The sequence below is a fragment of the Mytilus trossulus genome, chromosome 1 (genome assembly GCF_036588685.1).
Source record: "Mytilus trossulus isolate FHL-02 chromosome 1, PNRI_Mtr1.1.1.hap1, whole genome shotgun sequence".
Classification (NCBI taxonomy): domain Eukaryota; kingdom Metazoa; phylum Mollusca; class Bivalvia; order Mytilida; family Mytilidae; genus Mytilus; species Mytilus trossulus.
This window is the reverse complement of record NC_086373.1, coordinates 20661063-20688866: the sequence shown is the minus strand read 5'-3', so window position 1 is coordinate 20688866 and position 27804 is coordinate 20661063. Positions and strand designations below refer to the sequence as shown.

The following is a 27804-nucleotide window of genomic DNA, read 5'->3' as shown; positions in this document are numbered from 1 at the left end:
GGCTGCTACAAAAGTAATAAAAGAAATAGGGATGTTGATCTGCAACTAAGCACTTTATATAAACCAACATGTTTCAGAAGGACTAAGAGCTTGATAGTCCATATCAGGTTTACAGTTGCTTTACAGTCTGAGGTTTCTGTCTGGCAAAAGCCCGTTGTCATTGTCCTCATTCTCAGGGTTCAATGACCTCTTCAAAAACCGTTTAAATTGTATTTGTTGTATTTGCGATTAATTTAGTTTCTCAGATTCAAAAAAGTTTGAAGAATAATAGGTGTAAAAAAGATTTTAAGGTATTAAGGTCTGACAGTGTTAATTTGATCATCGGCTAACCTCATATTCATGGTTCTTTGGTTAATTTAAAAATTTTGTTATTTATAATTAATAATTAGTAAAATTGAGAATGGAAATGGGGAATGTGTCACAGAGACAACAACCAGACCATAGAGTCCATTTCAGATACTTGGTAGCTCACTATATCCAGTGTACAGAATGATTGTAAGATGTCCATCTGACCAGCTCTTTACATGTACAAACAAATGTGAAGAATTGATATGATTTGTTTTATTTATTTGCAATTGATAAAGGTCGTGGTATTCAGCAAGTTCAGAAAAAGCGCACAATTTATCCTGAATGGAATACATGTTTTGATGCACATTTGTATGATGGCAGAGTTATCAACCTTGTTGTCATGGAGAAACCAAATAGATTTTTAGCAGAGATTACATTATCAGCAAAAGTATTGGCAGAAAAATGCACAGATGGAAATATAGCAACTGCCTGGGTAAGAAAAAGTATAGGGAAGACCTTTTGGCGTTGAACACTTTCCTGTTATAACAAAGTTTATTATCAGTTCCTTAACTAACACTTATCTGCAAGCCATCAGTTTTATTTTAAAAAAAACCTGCTAATTTCAGTTATGATTTGCCATATAAGTCCATTAAGGTATCAACAATTACATATCTTTATTCAGGGAACAATTCAAGCTCTCATGACCTTCTGTTAAAATACTGTAGCCCTTTTCACAAACAATCTTAAGTGTAAAATTAATCTTACGATAAAAATATTTTGTTGAATTGTTAATGAATATTTAAAACATACGATAAATTTTACACTTAAGATTTTTTATGAAAAGTGCTACCAGTTGGTAAAGGTCCAAGACAGACAAATGTACTGATGTTGAAAAATATCTATTCAAATAAATGTGTTTGTGTTATTGAATATGGATGTATTCATATTTATATTGATATGAATTCAGCGGCTGTCATTAATTTGTTGCTGCAAAATCATATTTGATTTTGGGTTCATTGTTTTGTGCATAAATCAGGCTGATTTCTTGTTTTAATTGTTTAACATTTGTCATTGTGGGCATTTTAGAGCTTAGAATGCAGAATGGGTTTCATTCATTATTGAAGGCTGTGCTTTGACCAATGGATGTTAACTTCTTCGTCATTGGTCTCTGGTCGTTAGAAATGTCTTATTGGCAATCATACCACACCTCCTTTAACATTTTCACATGTCCATGATTCAGTACCAATTAGATGTAATTATGACAATATTATATATTTTGATACACACTTTTCCTTCAAAAATATCAATATGATTATATGTATTCATTACCTATAACAGCTGTTATTATATGGCAAAGCTGGAGGTTGTCTGTTATGTTGATATCTAATCATTTGATTAATTGATGCAAAGTTCTGTTACAATGTTTATCCAATATGTACAATGTAATATTTGTATAAAGTGCATAAATATCAGATTAAACTGTTCAGCTCAGGCGTTGATCCAGAGGGGGGTTTCAGGGGGGGGGGGGGACCCCCTTTTTTTTTAACAATCAATGCATTTGAATGGGGACATGTAATTGGAACCCCCTTTGTCCTGGGTTAGGAACCCCCCCTTTTTAAAATGGCTCGATCCGCCCCTGCAGCTGGTCAGAAATTTTATCTATCTCTGAAGATAGGCCTCATTTAAGCCATCAAGGTGTGAAGTGATTTAATAAAAAAGCACACTTACAATCCATTATGATTTGAATACCACTTTACTACTTTTATGAAAGTGTGGCCTTGATATTTTATATATATTGTTATTGTAATGATACTTAAAAGGATGAGAGGACTGCTTGATTTCGAACTGCTATTAAAATGTCCCTAAGAGGTTTCATACTATTCTTTTTATACAGTCTATTATGTTTATAAGAGAAAGACGTCTGAATTCAAACATGTTATTTTTGTCGAGCCTGCAACTTTTGTTGCAGAAAGCTCTACATAGGGATAGTGATCCCGCAGCGGCTACGGCGGCGGCGTTAGCTCACTTCTTAAAAGCTTTATATTTTAGAAGGTGGAAGACTTGGATGCTTCATACTTTTTATATAGATGCTTCATTTCACGAAGTTTCCGTCAGTCACCTGTCCAATGTCCTTGACCTCATTTTTATGGTTCAGTGACCACTTGAAAAAAAAGTTCAGATTTTTTGTAATGTTGAATTCCCTCTTACTATAAGTAATAGGATAACTATATTTGATATGTGCGTACCTTGCAAGGTCCTCATGTCTGTCAGATAGTTTTCACTTGACCTCAACCTCATTTCATGGATCAGTGAACAAGGTTAAGTTTTGGTGGTCAAGTCCATATCTCAGATACTATAAGCAATAGGTCTTGTATATTCGGTGTATGGAAGGACTGTAAGGTGTACATGTCCAACTGGCAGGTGTCATCTTACCTTGACCTCATTTTCATGGTTCATAGGTTATAGTTAAGTTTTTGTGTTTTGGTCTGTTTTTCTCATACTAGATGCAACAGGTCTACTATATTTGTTGTATGGAATGATTGTAAGGTGTACATGTCTAGTGGGCAGATGTCATGTGACCTTGACCTCATTTTCATGGTTCAGTGATCAAAGTTAAGTTTTTGAGTTTTGGTCTTTTTATCTAATACTATATGCCATAGGTCAACTATGTTTGGTGTATGGAAATATTTTATGATCTTTATGTCAGTCGTGCAGGTTTTATTTGACCATGACCTCATTTTCACGATTCATTGCACAGTGTTATGTTTTTGTGTTTTGGTCTATTTTTCTTCAACTGTATAATAAGTAATAGGTTAACTATATATGTTGTATAGAAGCATTGTTAGCTGTACATGTCTGCCTGGCATGGTTCATCTGACCTTGACCTCATTTTCAAGGTTCATTGGTCTTTCTTTAGTTATCGTGATTAATGTTAAGTTTATGTGATAGTTGTAATAAAGCTTTATACTTAGGACTATCAACATTATATCAATGACTTGTACAGAAGGCGAGACATTTCAGCGTGTGCACTCTTGTTATTAAAATGTACCTGTATGTGAAGTTACAATAAGATTGCATTAAGTTTTCATGGGGAGATAATCTAATATATTCTTATTTCTCTTTTAATTCATGAAAACATTTATTTTGAATATGTATTTTGAATTTCAATTTTAGGACTACTTTGAAGCATTTAAAATTTTTATTTTAGAAAATATACAAAACTGCAGTTACAAAATTACTCTTTTAGTTTTTAAATGACACATTACCATAAACTGTACGTTTGTCCATTCTAAAATTGGTTTCAATTTCCAAACTTAAGATTGCCTCAACCAAATGGTTTGAAATTCATACATAATCATTGTTAACACAAATCACAGATTAAGTACTAATTTATATAAAGTTACTTTTACTGTTTTTGAGTTCAGTTATGTCCCTTTATAAAGTTACATGCAAGGGGGTCATCATCTGTGTTCCATGGACACATTCACCATTTATTTAAAGTTAAACATTTCATTACATGTAGTGGAATTGAAGTCTTATAAGTTATGAAAGTATGAATTATTTTATCACTTTTAACAATGAAGACTGGTTCTTTGACACACCAGATGATTTGATTTGATGAAAACCAATTCGAATTTGGCCAGAATTTTGATTAAACTGGTATAAGGTGGACAGCAACACAAACAAGTCAGTGTATTGTATGATCAATATTCATCTCATCCCGAAAAAAATCTGTCATCTAATAAAACAATTTCAAGACTTAAGTGTAGTGGATACAGGGTTAATTATCCCAGGAAATTAGGTTGACCTCAGCACATGGCCTCAGTAAAAATTATATTCTTGGTTCAATAAAGCCTTAGATCCACCTTATCACAATTCATTAATATTTGTAATGAATGTAGATCAACCATCCTTTCCATACTTCCACATGTAAAAGTCTGTATCAAGATTATACATACTATCTCACTGGGGGTTGTCTTTTCCTATATAAAGGTATGCACAAACATTTTTTTCAGAATGCAGAATATATCAGTAGAGTGCAATTTCATAGAAATTATATTATATAGGCTAGGGGTAGTCTTCGCCGTAGAAGTTTATTTGTCAATGAGTCAAAAATGTTCATTTTCTGCTCAATATATAAATGGGTTATGATTTTTCCATGAAATATATGTTAAGTGTTGTAACTTGTTTGTTGTCTTATGGAAGGTTGTCACATTATTTATCATACCACATCTAGATCTGTTTATTTTCATAGTGTTTCGCCAGAATGAATATATATGAAGGGGTGGTGTTTAAACCTTAGCCAAGACATCTGTACACACATTTGTATGTTGAGCCCTCCCCCCCCCCCCTCTATGTACTTTCTATACAATTACAATAAGGATCATCTTTCTGACCATTCTGCTTTCTGTTATGCTACTTTGCAGTTATCTGGGTTTAGAGGTCATTTGAAATTGTTTTTCATGTCTATATGTTTGTAAAAAAGCTTTCTACATCTTAATTTCATATCTTAATTGATGTTGATAGATTGCTGTCTCATTGATATATACACCATTATATCCTCACATCTCCTTTATGTGCTATTAGATTAATGTAAGCATTCATTTGTTTTCGTACAAGCTTTTTATCAATTTTCTTTTCTTCTTTTTTTTTGCATAGATTTGATCTTTTAATTTTGAAGATAAAAGTAGACTTTGTTTGTCTTGGGGCCCTGTTTATTGTCTAGGATATATATTAAATCTGGAATAATATTTTGCGTTTTAATAAATATTATATACTCGAAGGAAGTGACCTTTTTGTTTGTCTCATTACTCTGTTTATAGTCCAGATATTAAATCTGAATTAATATTTTCCATTTTATGAAGTATTTTATACTTTTGAAATCAGATGCAAATTGCTGTTTATACAGTTCCTATATTTCATAGAGATAATCCAGGAAAGATTTCTAGAAATACAATACATAATTATAACCATCAGTTGGATTTTATCGATGAGATTAGTTGTCTGAAACATCACCATGAAGACATTACAAGGAGAATTTCTCCAGGGATTTATAATTACACTGAAATATGACAGTTTGTTCAGTTTAGCTAAGGTTTTTTCTGATATTAGTTCTTCAAAAAAAGTTAGTACAGTTTATATAACGGAGATGACCTTTAAATCAGTTGTAGAGAAATATCTGTCTCTGTATCTCCGTGGAGTTCCTATTAACACATGCCTACGTCAGTGGTGCGATATCTGATCATTAATGCCATCTTATAAAGGGAATTCCTCTGGGTACTCTTAATCTCTTTTAGTTGATATTTCTGTAAACATCTGATGTTAAAAATCCCATAGGAGACGATCTTCTGTGGAATTTTCACTTTATATCAATAGACTTGTTTTCTATCTAATCATGAGTCTTGCTAAAGAAATCTCCGTGAACCTCATTTAATAAAAAGCAGTCATCAATCTTGTTAAATTCTCTTTTCTGTTCAATATTGAATAGTTTTTTGCATGCAATGCTTCCTAACAGCTCATTAAAAATTGATTAATTTGTCACTTCTATATTTTAAATGATTCACACAAGGGAAGTAATTTCTTGGTAGTATCAGAATATAAAATACTTGAACAAGAAAGTAATTTCTTGGTAGTATCAGAATGTGAAATACTTGAACAAGGAAGGAATTTATTAGTAGTCTCAGAATATGAAATACTTGAACAAGGAAGAAATTTATTAGTAGTATCACTATCAGAATATGAAATACTTGAACAATGAAATAATTTATTAGTAGCATCAGAATATGAAATACATGTACTTGAACAAGGAATTAATTAGTTTATTGGTAGTAAAAATGTATCAGAATATAAACAAATAGATAGTAGATGCATTGCATGTGTTTTTAACTCAATTCAGCTGGCAAACTCTACTGTTTTGTTCACAGTGAGACCTGCCATCATTTTAGAACAATTTCCTTTTTCCACCTGATACAATAACTGCTAATGGCAATTTAGTCAGCTGTCTTAATTTGTATCCTGCCCAACTTGAACCTCAAATTCTTGGATCTGCATCAACAGATTGTTGCCTTTTGAGTTCTTTAGGAGCATCTGATTTAGCAGGTCAACATTTATTTCTTGTCTTTTTTTTTTACCTGTGATACATATTGAATCAGCTACAATTCTCAGTGAGTAAATGCCACCCTACCTTATATTCTACAGTCAATTCTAAGATTAATATACATTTGTAGTTTAAGAGATGATTCCATACAATAAAAACGTTTCTTAGATAATAGACGAGTTTTAAAGATTACAAATAATAGATGGGTGCTCAAGTTAATGTTTTCTTCTGACAGGAAATATCAATGATCTAATTAGATTAATGACGGAATACACTTAATGTGTATTAAATTTGATGAAGATTGATTTATTCTTTATTCTTCAGTGTAATACACTTTAATATGTTTAAGATGCTACTTATAATGAAATATGTAGAACTGATGTTATAAGAAACAAAAGCTATTGACATATACTGAACAAACCAGTGCTGTCCGTTAACCATTTTTGACACCAAACTAAACCTCTAAACCCATCCATATTTATTCCTTATGAACAGTTTTGCCTTTTAAACTTGTAGTAATAAAAGTTCGTGATTCAATTTTGCTTAAACCTTGATGGTCTCTTCAAAGCATGCCTGCTCTAGTGATGGAAATATCAGCCTTGGTTTAGACAAATCAAAGTCTTGAAAATTGGCATTTACTGCATTTTCTGAGAAGACGTTTATTACAATTAATTAAAGAGCAAGACTTGACTGATCAGAGTCATCCCTGTTTTTGACTTCTACTTTGTGAATTCGTTTGCATGTTGAAAATTCAGCCAAGCAAATCAACTAGTAGACAATAACAAAACAGAGTATATATTCATATCTCATTTTAAAACATGTTCTCATCCTGAGTTGCATGTACTATTTGCCACTGAATGTTAAAAGACAAATTTATCTATCCAGCTATCCAGGTATTGATCCAATTTTACGTGTGTTGGAAAGTAGGGTTCTTTAGTAAAATTAAAAAAACACCAACCTTATCAAAGACCAGTGCATAAATAAATTCAGAAGATGTATATAAAGTATCCCTTATTAATTTGTATTATATATCAATATGCAATAAATCTAGGAATAATTGTCTAATTAAGTATTATTTATAATTTACAAACAGCTAATTTTAATAAAGCACCTGTTAGACATATGTTCATATACCTAAAATCTTATTAAATATGTGTAACTTATGCATACATTCAAATTTAACCAGTTTTTAGTGAAGTGCACCTAGTGCCTCACATATCTGGTATACCTATTTCTTACAGTAAAAGAAGCAAAATAAGAATAGGCGTATCTCTAAAAATTACCTACCAGATTATCACATAGTTAATGATATGGTTTACATAGTAAAATGGATCGGCAACCCTATGAAGAGTAATTAGTGAAGTTGTTTTTCAGATAAATGATTTCTACAGCAAGTATCGTTATCTGGAAAATAATCATTGATAAATAACTTGCTTAGGATTATTTATTTTTTGTCTAAACACACATGTAGCATTTCTCAGCTCATTGTAATCATGCTGACACCAGTTTCCTGCTAGGTACATTCTCACCAGTGTACCAGATATAGGTACCTTTCATGTATATGTCTTAATTACATGATGATTACTATGGCAATGAAGCTTTAAATTGCATCACATGCGGTAGTTCTGTTTGGTTTTGTATATCATTTACACTTTCAAAAAGTGTCGGTAATTTTTTGCATGGTATATAGATTTGATGCTCTATGGTTTACACATTCTTATTACAAATTTTGGAGTTCAAAAGTCTCTGCAATCTTTGTTTAGTATATATATTTGTTACTTTATGGTTTTGACTTTCGTACACCAATAGTTTATTAGACCTATGTCCTTGATTGACCTTAAGCCAAAAGTCTGGAACATGACAAACAAACCTGTTGAACTAAACACTTACCACATACACTGTATTCATTTGAATTTAGTCTAGAAGTTCTTCTAAAATTCACAGTGGGTCTTGATAAGTTAATATAATAAATATATTAATGGGTTAATGGGACACAAACATTAGCAATAAGTTGTGCACTAATGTCTGATATATTTGTGTTATGTAGAGAATAGTTCTGTTCACATACTGAAAACAGTATGGCATTAATTTGCATTGTCATTTAGTTATGTCACTTTCTTAAAATGCTGTTTATTTTTTTGGGTATGTTGCTTTTTTGGCCAATTAATGTCAATTCTGTTATTTTTTTTACAGTTAGATTTGAAACCATCAGGAAGATTACAGATACAAGTCAGATTCTTCTCGGAACAAGAAGGTAGGTACAGTGGATGCAGTGGAGGATCCAGAACTTTTTGTAAGGGGGACCAGCTGACTGACCTAAGGGGGGCCCGCTTCAGTTACACTTCAATAATTCCCTATATAATCAACCAAATTTTTCCCATGAAAGAGGGGGCCTGGATCAGCCTATGGGATGCCACTTCCTAAGAAATACAACTTTCTGAAAATTACCACTCCCTAAGAATTACCACTTCTTTAAAAAATACCACTTCCTAAGAAATATCACTATTATCCAGAGACCAATGGACAAGTTAACAGCTATAAGCCCACAGCATACCAAAATTTGAAACACTTCAAAAGAGAAAAACATCTGCCTGATTCATGTTAAAAAGGATAAACAATAAATAAATATTGCAGACAGCAACAAACAACATACACTACATTATCCACTCTTGACTCTAAACTCCATGTTTGAGTGTGCTGAACCCTCCCCTAACTTTGGACAGTGGTATTAAAACACAACACAAGAGTTCACAGAATATCAGTTGAAAAAGGCAAGTTGGCACGATTTACTATGAAAAACAACAAAAAAAGGCAAAAAAACACTAATTTATGTACCAATCCAAGAGTACTTGCAGTTACTGAAAGTTAGTTGAGCACCAATTCCAACTAAAGATTAACCATATTTTCCTTCACGAAAAAACACATCTGTACACAAAACAACTGCATATTTAATTTAAAAAATCATGAACAGTCTAATAAAAGCATGACCTTGTGCAATGATGATAACACATTTTAGTTATGACTTACTTTTAAAAAATAAATCAATTTTTGTACCTCATAGACAATATTCATGGTCACTAGATTACAAAATGATAGTTAGTTATAACCACATGGTAACCCTAGATAGCTACAAGATAACATGCTTATGAGTTGGGAAAGATAATCTGGCACACTAAAACATATGATGATTTAATAACCTATTGATCATTAGGTCTCTAGTGGAGAATTGTCTAAATGGCAATCATATCATGTCTTCTTATTTTGATGTTGTGGGCCTTTAATCCTTTTCCTTACATGCGTCAACTGGTGTTGTAGTACAACAATGTAAAAAACTGTCAAAATCAGTTAAAAAGTAGCCAGACTCATCAGATTGGTACTTAACACAAAAAGCAACAGCAAAATATGAAAGGACAAGTCACAAAGTACTGCCCTTAGACTTCTCACAGTTACTGGAAGGAAATCTGCAGCTATATTTCAACATATAAATAGAACAGATTAAATTTATCAATCAGTAATCTTCAATTGATTTACAAATCCTTGTTAAGAGTAAGGACATCATAAGCAGTCTGGGAAATCGTGACCTTATGCAATGGAAAAGAAAAACTGCAATTTCATCTCAAATTCTCTTTTGAAATTTGTTTGTGTTATATGTTTTCACACATTTGATATACCCTTAGGGGTTTGTTTATAAACTTATGATTTATTTGCCATCACTTGTAACAGTAAACAGATACTATTCACTCAGTTTAAAAAATACAATAAACAATTAACGTCCTTTTACTTTGAATATTATTGTCCTTTTTACAGAACAAGTGCCATTTATTGATACTGAGAAAGAAGCAACAGGAGGCATTACACGCAGGAGAGGTGCCATCAAACAGGCTAAAGTACATGAAGTCAAAGGTCACCAATTTATTGCCAAGTTCTTCCGCCAATTTACATATTGTTCATTCTGTAATGAGTTTATATGGTAAGTGTTGATCTCTCAAGGTCATATTTCAAAAAAGGTCATATATGAACTGATTGTATATTTGTAGACAGTATCTTTTCAAAGTTTAATATAACTTTTGTATTTGTTGGTACACATGTTCTTATAAATGGTGAAAATGATCCCTGTTTTATAAGAGTTTTAGAAATTATCTTCTATCAGTGCTCAATATAATTCTAGCATCAAACCGTTCTGAAAATGTACCCTATTATAGGATAACAATGTAAGAGTTAATATGCAGCTTTAATAGAAATCATAGTACATTCTATTATATATTTATTGATTTGTGACCACTTCTATTTGAATTATTGAGAGGTATCTGTTTCATATTTCAACAAATATCTTAAGAGTATGTGTAATAGTGAGTTGTAAGTAGAATATGTCTTTGAATATATCTCCCATTTGATGAGGGCAGATATTATGTTTTAATCATTTCATTGCATAAAGGTTTCATACAATTCTGTAATTATACCCCCGCTTTAAAAAAGGGGGGTATACTGTTTTACCTCTGTCTGTCAGTCCGTCCGTCCATCAGTCCGTCCGTCAGTCAGTCCGTCCCACGAAACTTTTGTCACATTTTTCTAAGGAACTACACATCCTCCCTTTCTGTAATTTGGTATCAACATTTATATATGTCAGCCATACCGTGTGATGCGTTTTCAGATTCATCACTTAACAACTTCCTGTTTACCGAACACTTGTATGATTTTACACATGATAGCCAAGTTGAAAATTTTCGTCACATTTTTCTCAGGAACTACAATACAAGGATTTCTGAAATTTGGTTTCAGGATTTATATAAGTCAGCTATACCGTGTGATGCGTTTTCAGATTCATCACTCGACAACTTCCTGTTTACCGAACACTTGTATGATTTTACACATGATAGCCAAGTTGAAAATTTCGTCACATTTTTCTCAGGAACTACAATACAAGGATTTCTGAAATTTGATTTCAGGATTTATATAAGTCAGCTATACCGTGTGATGCGTTTTCAGATTCATCACTCGACAACTTCCTGTTTACTGAACACTTGCATATTTTTACACTATTAATATTATCCACTTGCGGCGGGGGTATCATCAGTGAGTTGAACTTGCACATATTTTTTATATGAAGCAGTGAGAGATCCAGAAATGTTCATAAGTGGGGGCCAACTGACTGACATTAGAGGGGGCCCGCTCCAGTCACGCTTCAGTGATTCCCTATATAAGCAACCAAATTTTTTCCCGAAAAGGGGGGGCTAAATCCGCCTCTGTGAAGTGCTTCAGTCAATGCTTTTACACCCCAATAGAACTACCCAAAATACCATTCAATTCTTAAGTGGTATTTCTTCTGAGATATCTGGGTAACATTTATTATAAAGATTTTTTTTTTTTTTTTGGGGGGGGGGGTGGTATTTGGCATGAGATGATTTACCCTATATCATCATGAACACCCTATGGCCTTGACCTTTAAATTGGAGGTCATTTTAAAAAAACATGCAGAAAATAACTTTTTTTCTATCCTTTGAGCAAAGCTTTGCTAATTGGCATGTTGGTACATCACCTTGGTACATCACCTCAATATGATGTGATTTGTAACATTGAAGATGATCTCTGGCCTTGACTTTTGACTTAGATTAGTGATTTCCATAGATTAAACGGGGATATTTGTTTTTATCCACTAAAAGAGTTCACCTAGTTATCATAGCTAAATTATACATCAAACATGTAAAATATGAAATGTTGATCTGTCAGATTTAAATGATGATCCTGTTACCAGAATTTCTTTTGTGTCATTTATTCTGTCTATGATTTTTGATATTGTTTAAAACTAAAAGCTTTAAACTTAATGTTTGACATGTTTTTTTTATAAATGAGATACATTTCAATCTTTTTATATTTTTACTTGACAAACTAGATGAAATTGCACTAAATTGAATGTCTTTGAAAATGGTTCATTTTTATATTTTCAAAATGAAATTACCAGGGTACATAGATGTATTTTTATCAAGTATCAACAACATCACATATTGTATGGATTAATGTAGGAAGTGACCATCACAATGACCATTACTTATGTTATGAATGGAATGAAATTTTATTGTTACAGCATCATTAAGGTCATAAATAAAATAAATTTTACTTGAAATGTATTGGTGCTAAAAAAAATGAATTAATTATTTATAAGAACTTTGGTACTGCTTTTTGTATTCTCAGTATGATATATCCTCTACTTCATGGGATAATTCATCAAAAGTCAATATGATTTTGTATATGTTTGATTTCGATGCAACAGTGAACTGATGGGGCATTGGGACTTATAATTACTAAAGTATACAAACTGACAGATCACTAATCAACGGTAATCATAAAATAATAGCTGGCAGCAGTAACTAGTCATTTCTGATATTTGTTTACCATATTGATCCAGACAATATTGCAATAACTAGTCATTGTCTTCGATGTTTTATTGTCTGTTTTTGAATGACAGACAAAAAACATTTCAGTTGGGACAAACCTCCATTGATTTTATAGCCTGACAAGTAGCCGTTAATATCAAAACACTTTATTAGTTATAAATCTCATCAGTTTAGGTTTTGTTTATATTGTCAAAATATATATAATTTCCATAATATCTTTTTGGTTTGATGTCATATTGTTTGTTGCTGTTGAATATATAACACTTAATGGAGTAACTGTAAAATTTAATGATTTCTAGTCTGGCTATCTGGATCATGTTTAAATTATAGAAAAACACAGGATATGGGATAACCATCCATGACTCAAAATCAGTGAGTGCACAGCATAAAACAGTTAGAAAAAAACACCCCAAAAAGCATAGAAACAGCACCGTTATTGCTGTTCTTCATGTCAAAGTCACATTGGGGCCTTCAACACTGAGCAAATACTCACTTCAGTTTTTAGTGGAATTCTAAGGAAAATAATTTGGGTAGACTTTGTAAGATGAAATATCACCCAATTGGACTGATTTGTTTTTTCGTAAGATTCTGCATGAATGATATAGGTTAAAAATATATACATGTAAATGTGGCATAATTTAATTCCATTTATTCCTGTTGAAATCATTAGAAAAAATAGAGAGTGGCACAATTGATACCATTCAAAACTGTATAATTGGTGCAAATTGATTATGCCTTAAATATCTATGACATATTTTGTTTCCATAACTGTGTCAATTTGTGGAGTGATCTTGTATGATGAAACTAGAAGCTGTGTCATTAGATATAATTTTGTCATGATAGGTGTCTTCAACATTATCTTGCATTTCATTGCATTTAAACAGCACATTTACCTATTAAGTATCGATTTACAGATAGGTTAACCAAGAATAAAAAATAAATCTTGTATAGAAGCTAGATCATTTTTTTCTAAATTATTAGCAAGAAAAATATTAATCCGTCAGTTATTATGGAGTGTGTGCTATTTAATAAATGCTTTGTAGACACAAAAGTTCTCTATCTTTAAGCAGATGTTCAATTTATTTTTATGATAAGTTGCTATTAGTGACCACATTAAGCTGGATATAATATTTTAAATCTTGCATTATGAAACACAATTAACCAAGTTATTTCATCGTAATTGAAAGTATAAAATATACTTAAAGTGGTACCAAACATCTTGACTTATATAAATTTAACATGTTTAATTTTCATAGAATTTGACATAATATTTACTTTGACAAAAATATGAAAAATTCAAAAAAACTTGAACCACACGTGCATGGTTTCAACAAAATTTCATTTCATGTAGAGCAGTTTACCTAACACCTATTTTCAATCATTGGGAAGCTAAATATTTCCTCAACAATAAAACATGATCTTTCAACTGATTTTTACAGAGTTATCTCCCTATAGCGTAGTGTACCACCTTTAGAAATAATTCATTCATGCCATGCTCTATGCTCATTTTAACTTGGTAAATGTTATATTTGTCTACATCATTACAACGCTATGCACTATGCTAATTTTTACATGGGTAAAAATTAGCATAGTGCATAGCGATATAAGAGTTATATTGATTCGAATATGAAAATTAAAAAGATTTATACTTCAAAGCAGACCTACAAGAAAATTTTAAAACTTGATTGATTTTATAGAGCCAAAACAGTATAGGAAACTAAACCCTTTCATGAAAAAAAGAAGATAATACAAACAGGACAAACAATACATCTTCTAAATAACCCTACTAGGTATCAATGTTTAATGTAGACAGGACCTTTATAGCTTGCTTTTGATGTGAGCCAAGGCTCCGTGTTGAGGAAAGTACTTTGACCTATAATGATAATTTTATTAATCATGACTTGAATGGCGAGTTGTTTCATTACCACTCACACAACATCTTCTTGTATCTAGACATATTGTCCATATAATGCATAATGATATACCATTAAAAAAAAACACCATTTAAATAAATATCATGACAAAATTTGAATGCCAAAAAAAAAGGATTTCTGGTTGTGACTGTTGAAGTATACATCTAGTCTTCTATAGATAAGAGCTCCATTCTGTTTCTGTATGATGTGCTATGAAATGTATTTGACAGATTTTATTTTATTTATTTTTAGGGGACTCAACAAACAGGGCTACCAATGCAAAGGTATGTATATAGTACACAAGGAAAGTAAATACCAAACAGGATAAGTCTTATTTTAATTTTATTTTGAACCCAGTTATGATTTTTCCAGTTATGGTAACATATGGGCTTTGTTAAGGGACCAGTTAATGACTGCCTCCAGGTATAGGATTATCTTGCTTTGTTGAAGACCCACTTCTGGCCTTTGTCTGTTTCTGCTTTTGTCAGGTTGTTGTCTCTTTTGACACATTCCCCATTTCCATTCTCAATTTAATTTGTATTTGAATCAGTTGTCAAAAGATATTGCCATCTTTGAAAATCACAATATATGCAGGTTAGGTTACAAAAATATATGATCTAAAGAGAAGACATCAAATCAGACAAAGTTTAATCACTGTGTTATATGTAAAATGTAGGCATAGGTAACACAAATACTTAAATGACTATACTTGTGAAGCTATTGCTTTCACATTTGTTCACATTTTTATGCCTTCATTGTAGCAGTGGGGGCATTTATTATTATCCATGTCTTTCCATCCATCTGCCAGTCCATACTGTCTGTCCTGTTTGTCTGTACATTGTTAAAACTTTCATAAAAGCTCCATTGAATAATTTGTTTATGTTTTAAGTTGGACACGTTGGATCCATCCTAAAAAAAGTATATCATATCCTTGTTCATAAGGTGATTTTAAAATAAATTCTAATGTGTTTTACACTTTATTTTGTAGTTTGCAATTGTGCAGTTCACAAGAAGTGCCATCATCAAATATTGGGAACCTGTCCTGGCAGTGCTAAGGATAGTAGGGAAACCAAGGTCAGAATTATAACTCTGTAACAGACAGCAATCCTTTACAAAATAGTCAAGCAGTATGTAAAAATAAGGTTTTCATTTATTTGAAAATAAAACAGAATTTCCTACAATGTTTTAGAAAAAAAAGCATTTACCGTTCTAGAGTTATTTTTATTGATTATTCATGAAATATTATATTAAGAAAAATTCCAATGTGATTTTAAATTCAATAACAGCTAGAGACCACCCCATAACCAGTGACAATCTATACATATTTTTAGTTCAGATATTTTTTCTTTTCAGATGATGTCAGAGAGATTCAACATAAATGTGCCACATAGATTTAAAGTCAATAATTATATGTCTCCAACATTCTGTGATCACTGTGGCACCCTGCTGTATGGTCTGTTTAGACAAGGTTTAAAGTGTGATGGTAAGGTTCAAAAACTCAAAATTAAAATAATAAAATAAATATGTAGGACAAATAAAAGCATAGTTTATCTGCTTAAACTTGAATGTTTTATGTTCAACATGTAAATGTATGCAAATACCATAAGCCAGACTTAAAGAAATAATCATCACTCATCATGATTTGTATGTTAGTAAACCCTGCATTAAGAATACAGTTAAAAAAAAAGCAGGATTGAATATGTTTTTATCTATTCTGATCCCTATCTGCTATAATTTGATTTTTTTGTTGGGGTTATATGATTCATTTTGATGGTTAATCCAACAAACCAAAATGTTTCTTAACCCTTACCATGCGTTGACTGTTATTTGACGGGCGGACCCTTATAACCGTTATTTGGCTTCAATGGCGTTCCATACTTTTAGAAGTCCACTTTATGATACTTATTTTAAAAGTTATGCATGTTCAGTCAACCTGAGGCTATCCATATTCACGTTTCTCATGTATAAGTAGCATTTTAAGCACAAATACGGACTTGGAAAATTGAAATTGGCTAAAACTCGGTTTTCTGGAGGGGTAGGCGTCACATCTGTATCTTACACAAGAAGTTCAGAGGCATAAAACTGGCAAAGATAGTGCAAACCATGGCCATATAACTACTGATCATTATTATTATTGAAATACGCATAGGAAACAACTACTTCCAGTTTTGGGTCCTTTCGAAGTAAAAAATTGGCAAAAATCGTGAAATTCGGTATTTTGGGTCCTAATGACCTTCTGTAGACTGCTGAACCAAGATCAGATTTACTCAGACCTAACAACTGTTGGGGTCAATTTGTTCACTAGGGTCCACTCTACACACAGGCTACAGCTTGATACCTTAACCAGCAACTCTGGGTCTTCTGGGTCAAGAGAAGGGATGAAAAATCGGCAAAATTGACGCTTTTTGCACCTGATGACCCACTTTGGGGCAAATTCCCCACCTGACGGAAGCTACATAAAAACCCTCAAAATCTGGACCAAAACTATATACAAAATATTGTATTTACGTCAAACCAAGAGAATACATGACACATTGAAATCATGGTTAATTATTTATCATATATATCAATGAGTATATTATGCTTATTGTCAAGTTCATCTTTTAATGATTGTATTAACTTTTTTATAGTTTGTGGTGTAAACTGTCATAAGAAATGTGAAAAGCTGATGCCAAATCTATGTGGAATAAATCAGAAAATGTTGGCAGAAAAATTAAATGAAATTAGAAAAATGCCAAGTCAAAAGAAAGGCAAGACAGGCATGTCCAATAATACATCAACTACTAGTGTGAGTATTGTAATAGATATTCAACTATATGTCATTAATAGTTCAATATATATTTCGTCTTTATATATGGAAACAGATTAATTAGTCATTTGATAGATATATCCATCTTACTGAAGAAATTAGTGAAAGGGATAGAATGTAATCATATTATTTCATTTTTCCACTGAAAGGCAGGTTAATATTGCATGATTTTAACCTACATTTTAATCACAACAAACTGTATCTCCATAAACCTTAATATATTCCTTAAATATATTTTTCTCAATATTTTTGTTTCTGACGAGTAGTTTGTAGCTTAGGGAGAAAAATTAATATGGAAATGATTTTTTTTAAAAGATAAATCAGCTTTTAAGCGAATAAAAACCATCTGCAGCAAGGTCTTACTTAAACTTATTTTTTTGCCATTAAGGGACCATATAAATCAAAAGAGAAATCTATTGTTATAATTAAAAATCAAATAAATGAGAACAGAAGCAATTAACCATACTTTAATGTTTGTCAGTAGTAGAACCATAAAAAACTATTTTAATCCTGTTGAGAATGTACTAGACAATGCTTCCTTAGTTTTCCAATGTTAAACATGGTCATGACATCTTTGCATAAAACATTTGCCAGGGGGGTCTTTATAAACAGTAAAATATTTTATAATGGGTAAGATATCAACATTTTTGGAATTTCTCATAAGACCTTAAAGGCCTTTGGGACAAACTTTTTAAACACTAGATATAGGATCGTTATACTAAGGAACATTACTATTGTTCCTTTGGCTAGTCAGTGTGACCTCTCTGGAGGAGACAACTCTACAATGGAGAAGATTCTTTCCTCGTTATTTATTTAATTTTTTGTTTAATTGATTTATACATGCTAATTTAAATAGGAAGTTACTGATTTCAAGACAAATAATTGTCTCTGCAGGCTTGTTATATTCAAGAGACTTTAATTTTTCTCAATTAAATATGTGTATGTTTTTGACTCTACACAACGTTAATGTTGTACAGCATGGAATGTCCTTCCCTATGATGTAATATGTAATTTGAGACTAATGTTTATTATAAAACTAACACTAGTTTGTATCAAATTCTGCAAATTATAAAAATGTAGTAATAATAGCATGTTTGTTTGTCATGCATGATTGGATATTATCATAGTTGCATCATTGCATTACAGGTACATGTACCAATGCGCAATGGTAAATCAGGGAAAGGATCAAAGTCCTCACACGTAAAAACTACACTTTAGTTCTTGTAGTGAACCTTCAACAGCTTTAGGACCTTTAAACATTTTGTGTTTCTCAAATCTTTGCTCATTTTAACTGATTTTGTTTCTTTTGACATCATTAACAATGGAAGTTGCTTCTTGTGCTTGAAATTATCAACTATTTATATGGGGAAAAATCTCATATAAATAAGAAAAGAATATTGTTTTTACTTTAAAAAGAATAAATAATGTGAAAAAGACATTTAAGTATATGAAAATGTATAGAAATAATTACTTGCTGAAATATGATTTTGAAGGTTTGAGAGACAAACAGAGATGGCTTGAATTTTATTCCTTCAAGTAATTGACAAAAGCACCTCAATTCTTGTTCATAGAATAGGCTTATTTTTAGTTCCTAGGATAGGCATAATTCTATTTCTAGGATAGCCTCAATTCTTGTTCATGGAATAGTCGCAGGTCTTGTTCATTATAAGGATTGTCATAATCCTTGTCTTTAGCCATCACTTGGCGTCCATCGTTGTTGTCCATCGTCGTCCGTCTGGTGTAAACTATTTCAAACATCTTCTTCTCTGAAACTGCTGAACCAATTCCAACCAAACTTAAGCTGAATGATCCTTAGGGTATCTAGAATAAAGTGTGTTTTATTTTTTGTTTCGTTAAAAAACATGTCCGCCTTGGGTAAAAATAGAACATAGAGGTAAAATGCAGTTTTTGGCTTATATCTCAATAACCAAAGCAGTTAGAGCATATCTAACACAGGTTAAAGTTATCATAAGGTAAAGTCCTATCAGCCTTGAAATTTTCAGATGAATCTAACAAGCAATCGTTAGGTTGCTGCCACTAAATTGGTTATTTTAAGGAAATTTTGCAGTTTTTTGTTTTGAGGAAAGTGTGACAAAAAACTGCATTTTCTTTTTTTTTCTTTTAATTTTTTTATCCAACAAATATAATATACAACAGTAAAACTGCATTTTCAAACACTTATTAATATACATTAATTCAAAAACACAAACTACTATGAAATTGGACACTTAAACTCTTAAACGAAAGATAAATGCCAAAAAAATCAAGGTGAGTGATTCAGGCTTTTGAGAGCCTCTTGCTATTATAGTTACAATTCTTGTTCATATGATGAATTAAATTTTTGATCAAAGGATAAACAGTTATAGTTTAAAAGTCATTTAAAATTTCACTGCTTCTTAGTTTTAGTTCATGAAAGGATAGGAAAATCAGTAAAATTTGAATCTTAATACGATTGTTTTCTAAAATTTGAATTAAAACAAAACCCATGCCAAACTGGTACTCTATTTCAGACAATGGTATAGAGTAAGAAATCCTTCTATACTTTTTGAACAAGGATCGAAACAGATACTTATCATTTTCTTGATTGTTCAGAATTATAGGACATTTTATAGCTTTAAAGTATAACAATTGATCACAACTTAAACTTTTTCTTTTCCTTTGTCTCTGTGTACAGATAATTAAGAATTTTATATAAATTCATTTTTAGCTCTTTTGGTGGGAATGCTTTTAAAAACTATCTTTTCGCAATATCCATTTATGGTTTTATGTATCTAACTTTGAGTGAATATTTATATACAATATTATATTTCTTTTAAAGGGGCACTAGCTGGCAAATTCATGGTCACCGATTTGACTCAAATTCTCATATTTGATTTATAACAATTTATAACAATGTAAAATATTTATCCAAACTATCAAAAGTCTAAAATAAACAGTTTACAGAGCATGGGGTAGATAATATATAGGTTCGTTTCGTGTGTATTTTAGTCCAGACGCCATCTAATTAACTATTCATTCGACCTCAGATGACCATATAAGCGATGTAAACATTAATAAAGATATGAATAGATTAAACCACCACGTGCAATTGGATTTTTATAGGTCTGTATGATTTTATTTTTTAGATTAAAAATAGATGTTTCTCATTGTTTTTAACCGTATAAGAATGATTTTATGTGCATCAAATTAGTAATCAAATGATTTACCATAGTTTCACTTTCATTGTTGACATTCTTTTTCTTTAAATAACCAGTACATGTACAATGAATGCATTGTCAATCTCTAGCTAGGGGGTTAAATTGAAGTTCATATGAATACGGATTTAAAGAGGTCGACTCATTCACTTGCAAGTGAATAACTAATTATCAATGTTTCTTAGCGTAGTTTGACAAAATTAAACATTTTTGGCTGCAAAAAGTAAATTGTTATTTCACTTTCATTATTGATTGAACAGAAAAAAAAATCAAACTTTAGATTTTTTATATATGTTGTAGCTAGTGCCCCTTTAAGAAAAGGCTCTGTGAATGCATATTTGTGCTTCATTTACCTTGTTTGAAATGTTTGACTTATATGTCAGTGTTCATCATCATTAATATTTCATGCATATGCATGTGAAGTTTAGTGACTTGGTTTTATCAGAGAATAACAAGAGTTATATGTCAGTTCAATGTGGTTATTTTGGCACAAAATATTGTTTGCACTCTTGCTAGATGTGTATAAATAATGTTTGCCATTTATATACTCGAATCTTCTTGTATCATGTATAATCATCTTGCTTGTTCTTATGCAATGTATTGAATGTCTGACCATGTATTCTATATATCTGTCGGTACTTTGTTTTTAATTCATACAAATACACTTTGGATAAAATTTTCTTGAATTCTTGTTTTTCCTACAGTTATTTTAAAACATTCTATCTTCACATACATTTCCTATAAAAAATCAAAGAGGCATTCTATTCTCACCATATAATACTATTTTCTCAAACACGTATTTAGATTATCTCAAAATTAAGCACAAAGTTGAGATATTTTAATAAAGTTTTAATATATATAATTAATTTTGTATAATAAATATCCTTGTGAATATGTTGTGTTATAAAAATGTAAACTTTTATTGAAAATCATTTATAGATATATTGCAATTTGAATCTTGGCCCCAAATATAATACAATGTATATCGTTAACATGTTATTGGAAATCAAATACATGTACAATGTATATCCCCTCTATATGTGCCTTAAATTGAGACAGTCAGACCTGTAAGTTTTTTGTACAGTAAAGTTTTTCCTTATTCCTGCTAAAGAATTCTACCCATTTTCTTCTGTAATTGATAGTCAATACATTTATTAGAGTCACAGATCATCAGCAAAGTTTTATAATTGTGATACGTTTTCATATCTATTGCATATCAACTTTCTTAAATATTTTATTAAATATAATGGCTATGTATGTTGATATCAGTATCCTTTTGTACTTCCATTTTTAGAGCATCCTAAGATTTGATATTTAGATGTATGTTAGCATGCATTGTCACACCAATTACTCATCAAATACCTGTTTACCAAATACTGATGTATTCTTGCACATAATGGCAATGTGTGGAAATTGTTGTCATTTTTCTCAAGAAACTGTGAATCAAAGCCTTACATGAGTTTACTTTATTATACTTGTACCTTTTTAAATCAATTTTAGAAATATCGTATCATATTACCAAAAATTACATTTTTCAACATCTTGTAAAAATTTTAGCTAGTCAGTTGAAAGAAATATTTGCTTTGAAGTAAAATATAAGGAAATTTCTAATTTTTTTCCAGTTAAATTCTGATGGAAAGGAAGATGAAAGTTCTGATGATGAATATTTAGGTTATGACCAGATTTGGGGTAAAGAGGGTGCTCCTCACCAACCTCCAGGAGGCGGACCTCCAGGTCCACCCAGGAAGAAATTTACTACATCTGATTTTACATTCCTTAAAGTTCTGGGTAAAGGAAGCTTTGGAAAGGTATGTGCTGCTAGTCTGTTATTGATGTTAATCTTCATGCCATGCCAGTGTTTTAAAGGAACAGTTAATACAGTATGAACAAACTGATACTCATAAGAGCTCAATTTGAGAAGGCACTTGCTTTTGAGTGTATACTTAAATGTTGAGAGGGTAATATGATGCAACAAAACTAGACACATATTAGAAATAATATACATAACACCCCCCTGATAGTAGGGTCATTCAAAAGAATTGATGAAAGGGAGTGGAAGTTTTCATGCGCTCAAACCACCCTGCAAACTAAATAACTATCATTTGTATATGCTGTAGTAATTTGATTTCTTACCATGCTTATCATGTATACACAATTTATAGATCATGCCTTCCAATACTCCCCTTCAGCTTCTTCTGTTGTAAGGCATTTTAAACTGGAGAATGCTTCGATGAAGGGGTAGGAGGGGGATCATCCTGACTAACCAGAGAAATTAAGTACCGGTACTCTTTCGAGACAAAACGTGCGTCTGACAAAATTTGATCCTTGTATCTATGATGAGTTTATTTTTTCCATGTCCCAATAAGTGTAAATTATCATGAAATGAAGGCCACATTCAATGTCACAAAAAAGTCCTTTCACTACTCTAAGATTACATAAAATTTAGTTTCTTGTATATGAACATCAAAACTTCATTGTTCAGTGGTCTTGATCTGGTTTCTGGTTTTGTTCACATCAAAAATATTATTTTCAGGTGATGTTAGCAGAACATAAAGGAAAGAAGCAGTATTATGCTGTGAAGGTGCTAAAAAAGGATGTAGTATTAGAGGATGACGATGTAGAATGTACAATGATAGAAAAACGTGTTTTAGCATTAGGTTGCAGCCATCCCTATCTGACACATTTACACAGTACTTTTCATACCCAGGTAATTATCTATACAAATAAAAGGACGAGACCGATAACATTGAGCTGCATCTCCTCTGAAACCATACAAAGTCGGAAATATTTATGATAAGAGGTATAAATGTAGTGTTTTGTACTTCCTGAATTTGTCTTTGAGAAAATAACACAATCCCTGTGTTATACGCTTTCATGCATGCTCAGTCAACATACTGCCTGTGACATTTAAAACATGTTGCTTCATCACCTGCCCAATTGTACTGGATTTAGTGGGTCTCTTTTAGTTACGTTATGTTAAGAAGCTTTTTTCAAAGTTTTCATGTTTGATTGATTTTGTCTCTTCTTGTCTTTTTTCCATTTCATGGCTTTATATCAGAGATGTAACAAGAAATACTAAGTAAATTTAATTTTGGCATAAATAAGAAAGACATGTATTAAACCCCAAGTGTATAGTTGATATCTAATAAAATAGAAATATTATTATATTTATGGCATTTTATTAACTGCTTGTATTTTTTTTCTTTTATAATAAAAAAATGATATTCTATACCCCCTGACATTTAATGTTATTTTATTGAAATTTTTATTTTGCTATGGCATTTGAAAAATGCTTATTTGTAATAACTGTATAATAAAAGGCAATCTTGAATTCTGTTATAAAATCAAGGTCTTATGTTTAAAATGAGAAAAACAAGAAATATCTGGTACTGAGAAATATAATATTCATAAGAAAAAGATTAAATCAGTTTTGATAAGTCTGGTGTCAAAATCTTGAACAATCTCAGATTTTTTTTATGTCAAGTAAAGTGCAGTTTACACAAGAAATTAGAAGTAAGAACAATCCTGATTTTTCTACAGCAAACAAGACCAGTAAAAACCAGTACCATTAATTTACAAGACAAAATCAGAATTTTAAGCGGGATACAGGTCATCTTTAAATTTAGTATTTATTGTGTTCTTGGAAACTGGCAAAAGAGATCTAATGATTATACTAAAATAAGCTTCGGTTTGAGCCAAGGCTCCGTGTTGAAGGCCGTACTTTAACCTATAATGGTTTAATTTTTAAATTGTTATTTGGATGGAGAGTTGTCTCATTGGCACTCACACCACATCTTCCTATATCTTTTCCCAACCATTATTAATTGGTTTTGTTAATTCAATCACAGTAACAAGATTTTGCAAGTTAGAAATAGGTTACACCTTTCCAGAAGCTAATGTCATTAAAGTAATTCTCTGGCAATAGAATTATCCTAAAAAAAAACAACATTCTATTTCATCGTCAAACAGCAATATTGACTTATGTTTTTCTGTTTGGTTTTATGCAAAACTAATGTTAACATCATATATTCGAGCAGCTAAATTTACAACTAAAATTTCAAAAAATTTAAATGCAATTTTCATTCACCCTCATATTTCAACAATTTCTTTTTCAATGCATCTTTTAGGACAGGGTCTAATAATAGGATGAATATTGTTTATAGATTTTTTGCACTTTCATCCCAAATTTCATAGTGTTTTAGAGTTAACTATATTAAACAGAACAAACTGTAAGGGTTCATATTTTCAAGCGTCATTAGCTGCAAGAAAAAACATTAATTTTCTTTTTTTTAAATGTTACGTAATAAACCATCTGTGCTTATCATTTTTCAAGACATATTACGATGGTGACTTGCGTCATTTAGAATACATCTTAAAACCTGGAGTAATTCTGATTGTATTATCATATGGTCTATCCTTTGATAAATACCTTTGCACAGCATTTTTGTTTCTATTGCAGTTTATTGTTTCATGCACTATCTGTTTGAATATATTACATGTGGTAGAAAAGCTATTTCGTATTGAACAGAGAAGAAAATAATGTTTTCACTCTTCTGAATGTGCATAAAATATTTGCCACTGGATGTCACACAACAAACAATAAATCAATCTGTGCCAAATTATGTTGTTTTCTTTATCTTCAAGCAAATTTTTTTGTTCATTACAATTTTTGGGAATTGTATTGTATAATTTCCATATTTTGATATGTTGAGCGATCCTTATTGAAATATTTTTTTTCTATTCCAAAACATGTTTACGACCACCAAGGTATATCTGGAAACTCACAGCCAATAGTTACATTAATCAACTGTCTTTACGATGTCTTTGCATTTTTTAGACATATGTACCTGTTTTGTTATTTGGCATACAATTGTGACCAATGATTGAAAATATGTGATCAACTTTGACCGTTGGTAACATCTGAAGGTTTATAAAGACACAATAATTCTCTAAAATCATATGAGAGTCACATCCAAGTTTCCATTAGCTTTACTCAAGCTGAAAACTTAAAGGTGTCAGTCCCACTCTGTGGATTATAGTTCTAGGTTAAAGGTGTCAGTCTCACTCTGTGGATTATAGGGGCGTATGACATTTGCGCCGATTTTGAAAATTTTCATTCTTTCATTTGCGCCGATTTCATTTTTTTATTTGCGCCGATTTTATATTTTTCTTAATTGGATTTACAGGTTAATTACAGGTAAGTTCATACTTTTACATTGGCTGAGCACAGAGTATAAAGACAAATCAAGTGACCTTGTAATTGGTAAATGGCTATTCCAATGTTTCGGATTACCATTCCTTTTCATAAATGAAATCGATGACTGCTTCACAGTTGACATTGTCTTACACTCCTTCTGATGACAAATGTCATACATTCTTAGACAATGTACAAGTACAGATCCCATAACGGTCAACCAATTCGTGATGGCGTCCATAAATTAAAGAAGGGATGATTTCAACTTCACCATTTGTAACTCTTGGTTTAATAGCTTCCGTGTGAGAAAATGCGAATTCTAGAAATGCCCCCACCAGGACGTATGCCAGACAAAGAAAAGATGGCCTTTGTTTTCGACAATTAAGCCAAATATAGAAGAGACGAAATCATAAGAAAGATGTGTTGCCTATACATACTCGGCAAGAACAGATCTATGATTTGAATGCATTCTGTTTTTATGGATTTGAATGCTTCTACATATATTTTTAATTCGTCATTTTAGTATAAACAAAGTGCTTTTTTACTTCTTGATTTTAAGCAGGAGACAACAGTTATATACATGTTATGATTGACAATTCATAACACATGTACAACTGGCTAACGGAAGAGGTCTTTAATGATAAATAAAAATAACATTACTGGGATGGAGAGGTGTCTCATTGGCACTCATACCACATCTTCTTATATCATTTCACATGTAATTTACCTGTTATTTACCTGTAAAAAAATCAGCGCAAATGAAAACAAAAATCAGCGTAAATGAAAGAAAAAATCGGCCATATGAAATGCAGATCGGCGCAAATGCAAAACGCCTGATTATAGTTCTAGGTTAAAGGTGTCAGTCCCACTCTGTGGATTATAGTTCTAGATTAAAGGTGTCAGTCCCACTCTGTGGATTATAGTTTTAGGTTAAAGGTGTCAGTCCCACTCTGTGGATTATAGTTCTAGATTAAAGGTGTCAGTCCCACTCTGTGGATTATAGTTCTAGGTTAAAGGTGTCAGTCCCACTCTGTGGATTATAGTTCTAGGTTAAAGGTGTCAGTCCCACTCTGTGGATTATAGTTCTAGGTTAAAGGTGTCAGTCCCAATCTGTGGATTATAGTTCTAGGTTAAAGTTGTCAGTCCCACTCTGTGGATTATAGTTCTAGGTTAAAGGTGTCAGTCCCACTCTGTGGATTATAGTTCTAGGTTAAAGTTGTCAGTCCCACTCTGTGGATTATAGTTCTAGGTTAAAGGTGTCAGTCCCACTCTGTGGATTATAGTTCTAGGTTAAAGGTGTCAGTCCCACTCTGGATAATAGTTCTAGGTTAAAGGTGTCAGTCCCACTCTGTGGATTATAGTTTTAGATTAAAGGTGTCAGTCCCACTCTGTGGATTATAGTTCTAGGTTAAAGTTGTCAGTCCCACTCTGTGGATTATAGTTCTAGGTTAAAGGTGTCAGTCCCACTCTGGATTATAGTTCTAGGTTAAAGGTGTCAGTCCCACTCTGGATTATAGTTCTAGGTTAAAGTTGTCAGTCCCACTCTGTGGATTATAGTTCTAGGTTAAAGGTGTCAGTCCCACTCTGTGGATTATAGTTCTAGGTTAAAGGTGTCAGTACCACTCTGTGGATTATAGTTCTAGGTTAAAGAATTACATACAAAACATTTGATGAATGACTTGTAATGTTGTAAATTAATTTTCTCTTGCAGGGTCATTTATTTTTTGTAATGGAGTATTTAAATGGTGGAGATTTGATGTTCCATATACAGTTGTCAGGGAAATTTGAATTCCCTAGAGCACAGTAAGTATTTCTGATTCAATGTGTTGCCATCTCTTTGTAAATTATTTTCTTAGTTTTAACACATTTGTTTATAATGGATTGAGAAACAAGTTATTGCAACTAATATTAATCCCT

At 31.7% G+C, this 27804-nt stretch overlaps 1 protein-coding gene across 4 annotated transcripts in view; it reads left to right on the top strand.

Annotated features, from left to right (window-relative positions):
• The window catches only part of LOC134718225 (protein kinase C delta type-like), a 69202-nt gene that overhangs the window by 30476 nt on the left and 10922 nt on the right, over positions 1 to 27804 (top strand). For 3 of the 4 annotated variants that reach the window (XM_063580721.1, XM_063580728.1, XM_063580735.1), the window contains 11 exons: positions 585 to 781; positions 8579 to 8639; positions 10193 to 10355; positions 14943 to 14974; positions 15679 to 15764; positions 16044 to 16173; positions 17321 to 17478; positions 18646 to 18699; positions 22316 to 22501; positions 23227 to 23400; positions 27599 to 27690. In XM_063580721.1, coding sequence (XP_063436791.1) covers positions 585 to 781; positions 8579 to 8639; positions 10193 to 10355; positions 14943 to 14974; positions 15679 to 15764; positions 16044 to 16173; positions 17321 to 17478; positions 18646 to 18699; positions 22316 to 22501; positions 23227 to 23400; positions 27599 to 27690 — 1333 coding nt within the window. The remainder of the gene's footprint in view (positions 1 to 584; positions 782 to 8578; positions 8640 to 10192; positions 10356 to 14942; positions 14975 to 15678; positions 15765 to 16043; positions 16174 to 17320; positions 17479 to 18645; positions 18700 to 22315; positions 22502 to 23226; positions 23401 to 27598; positions 27691 to 27804) is intronic. The other variant, XM_063580740.1, reaches the window with a different exon arrangement.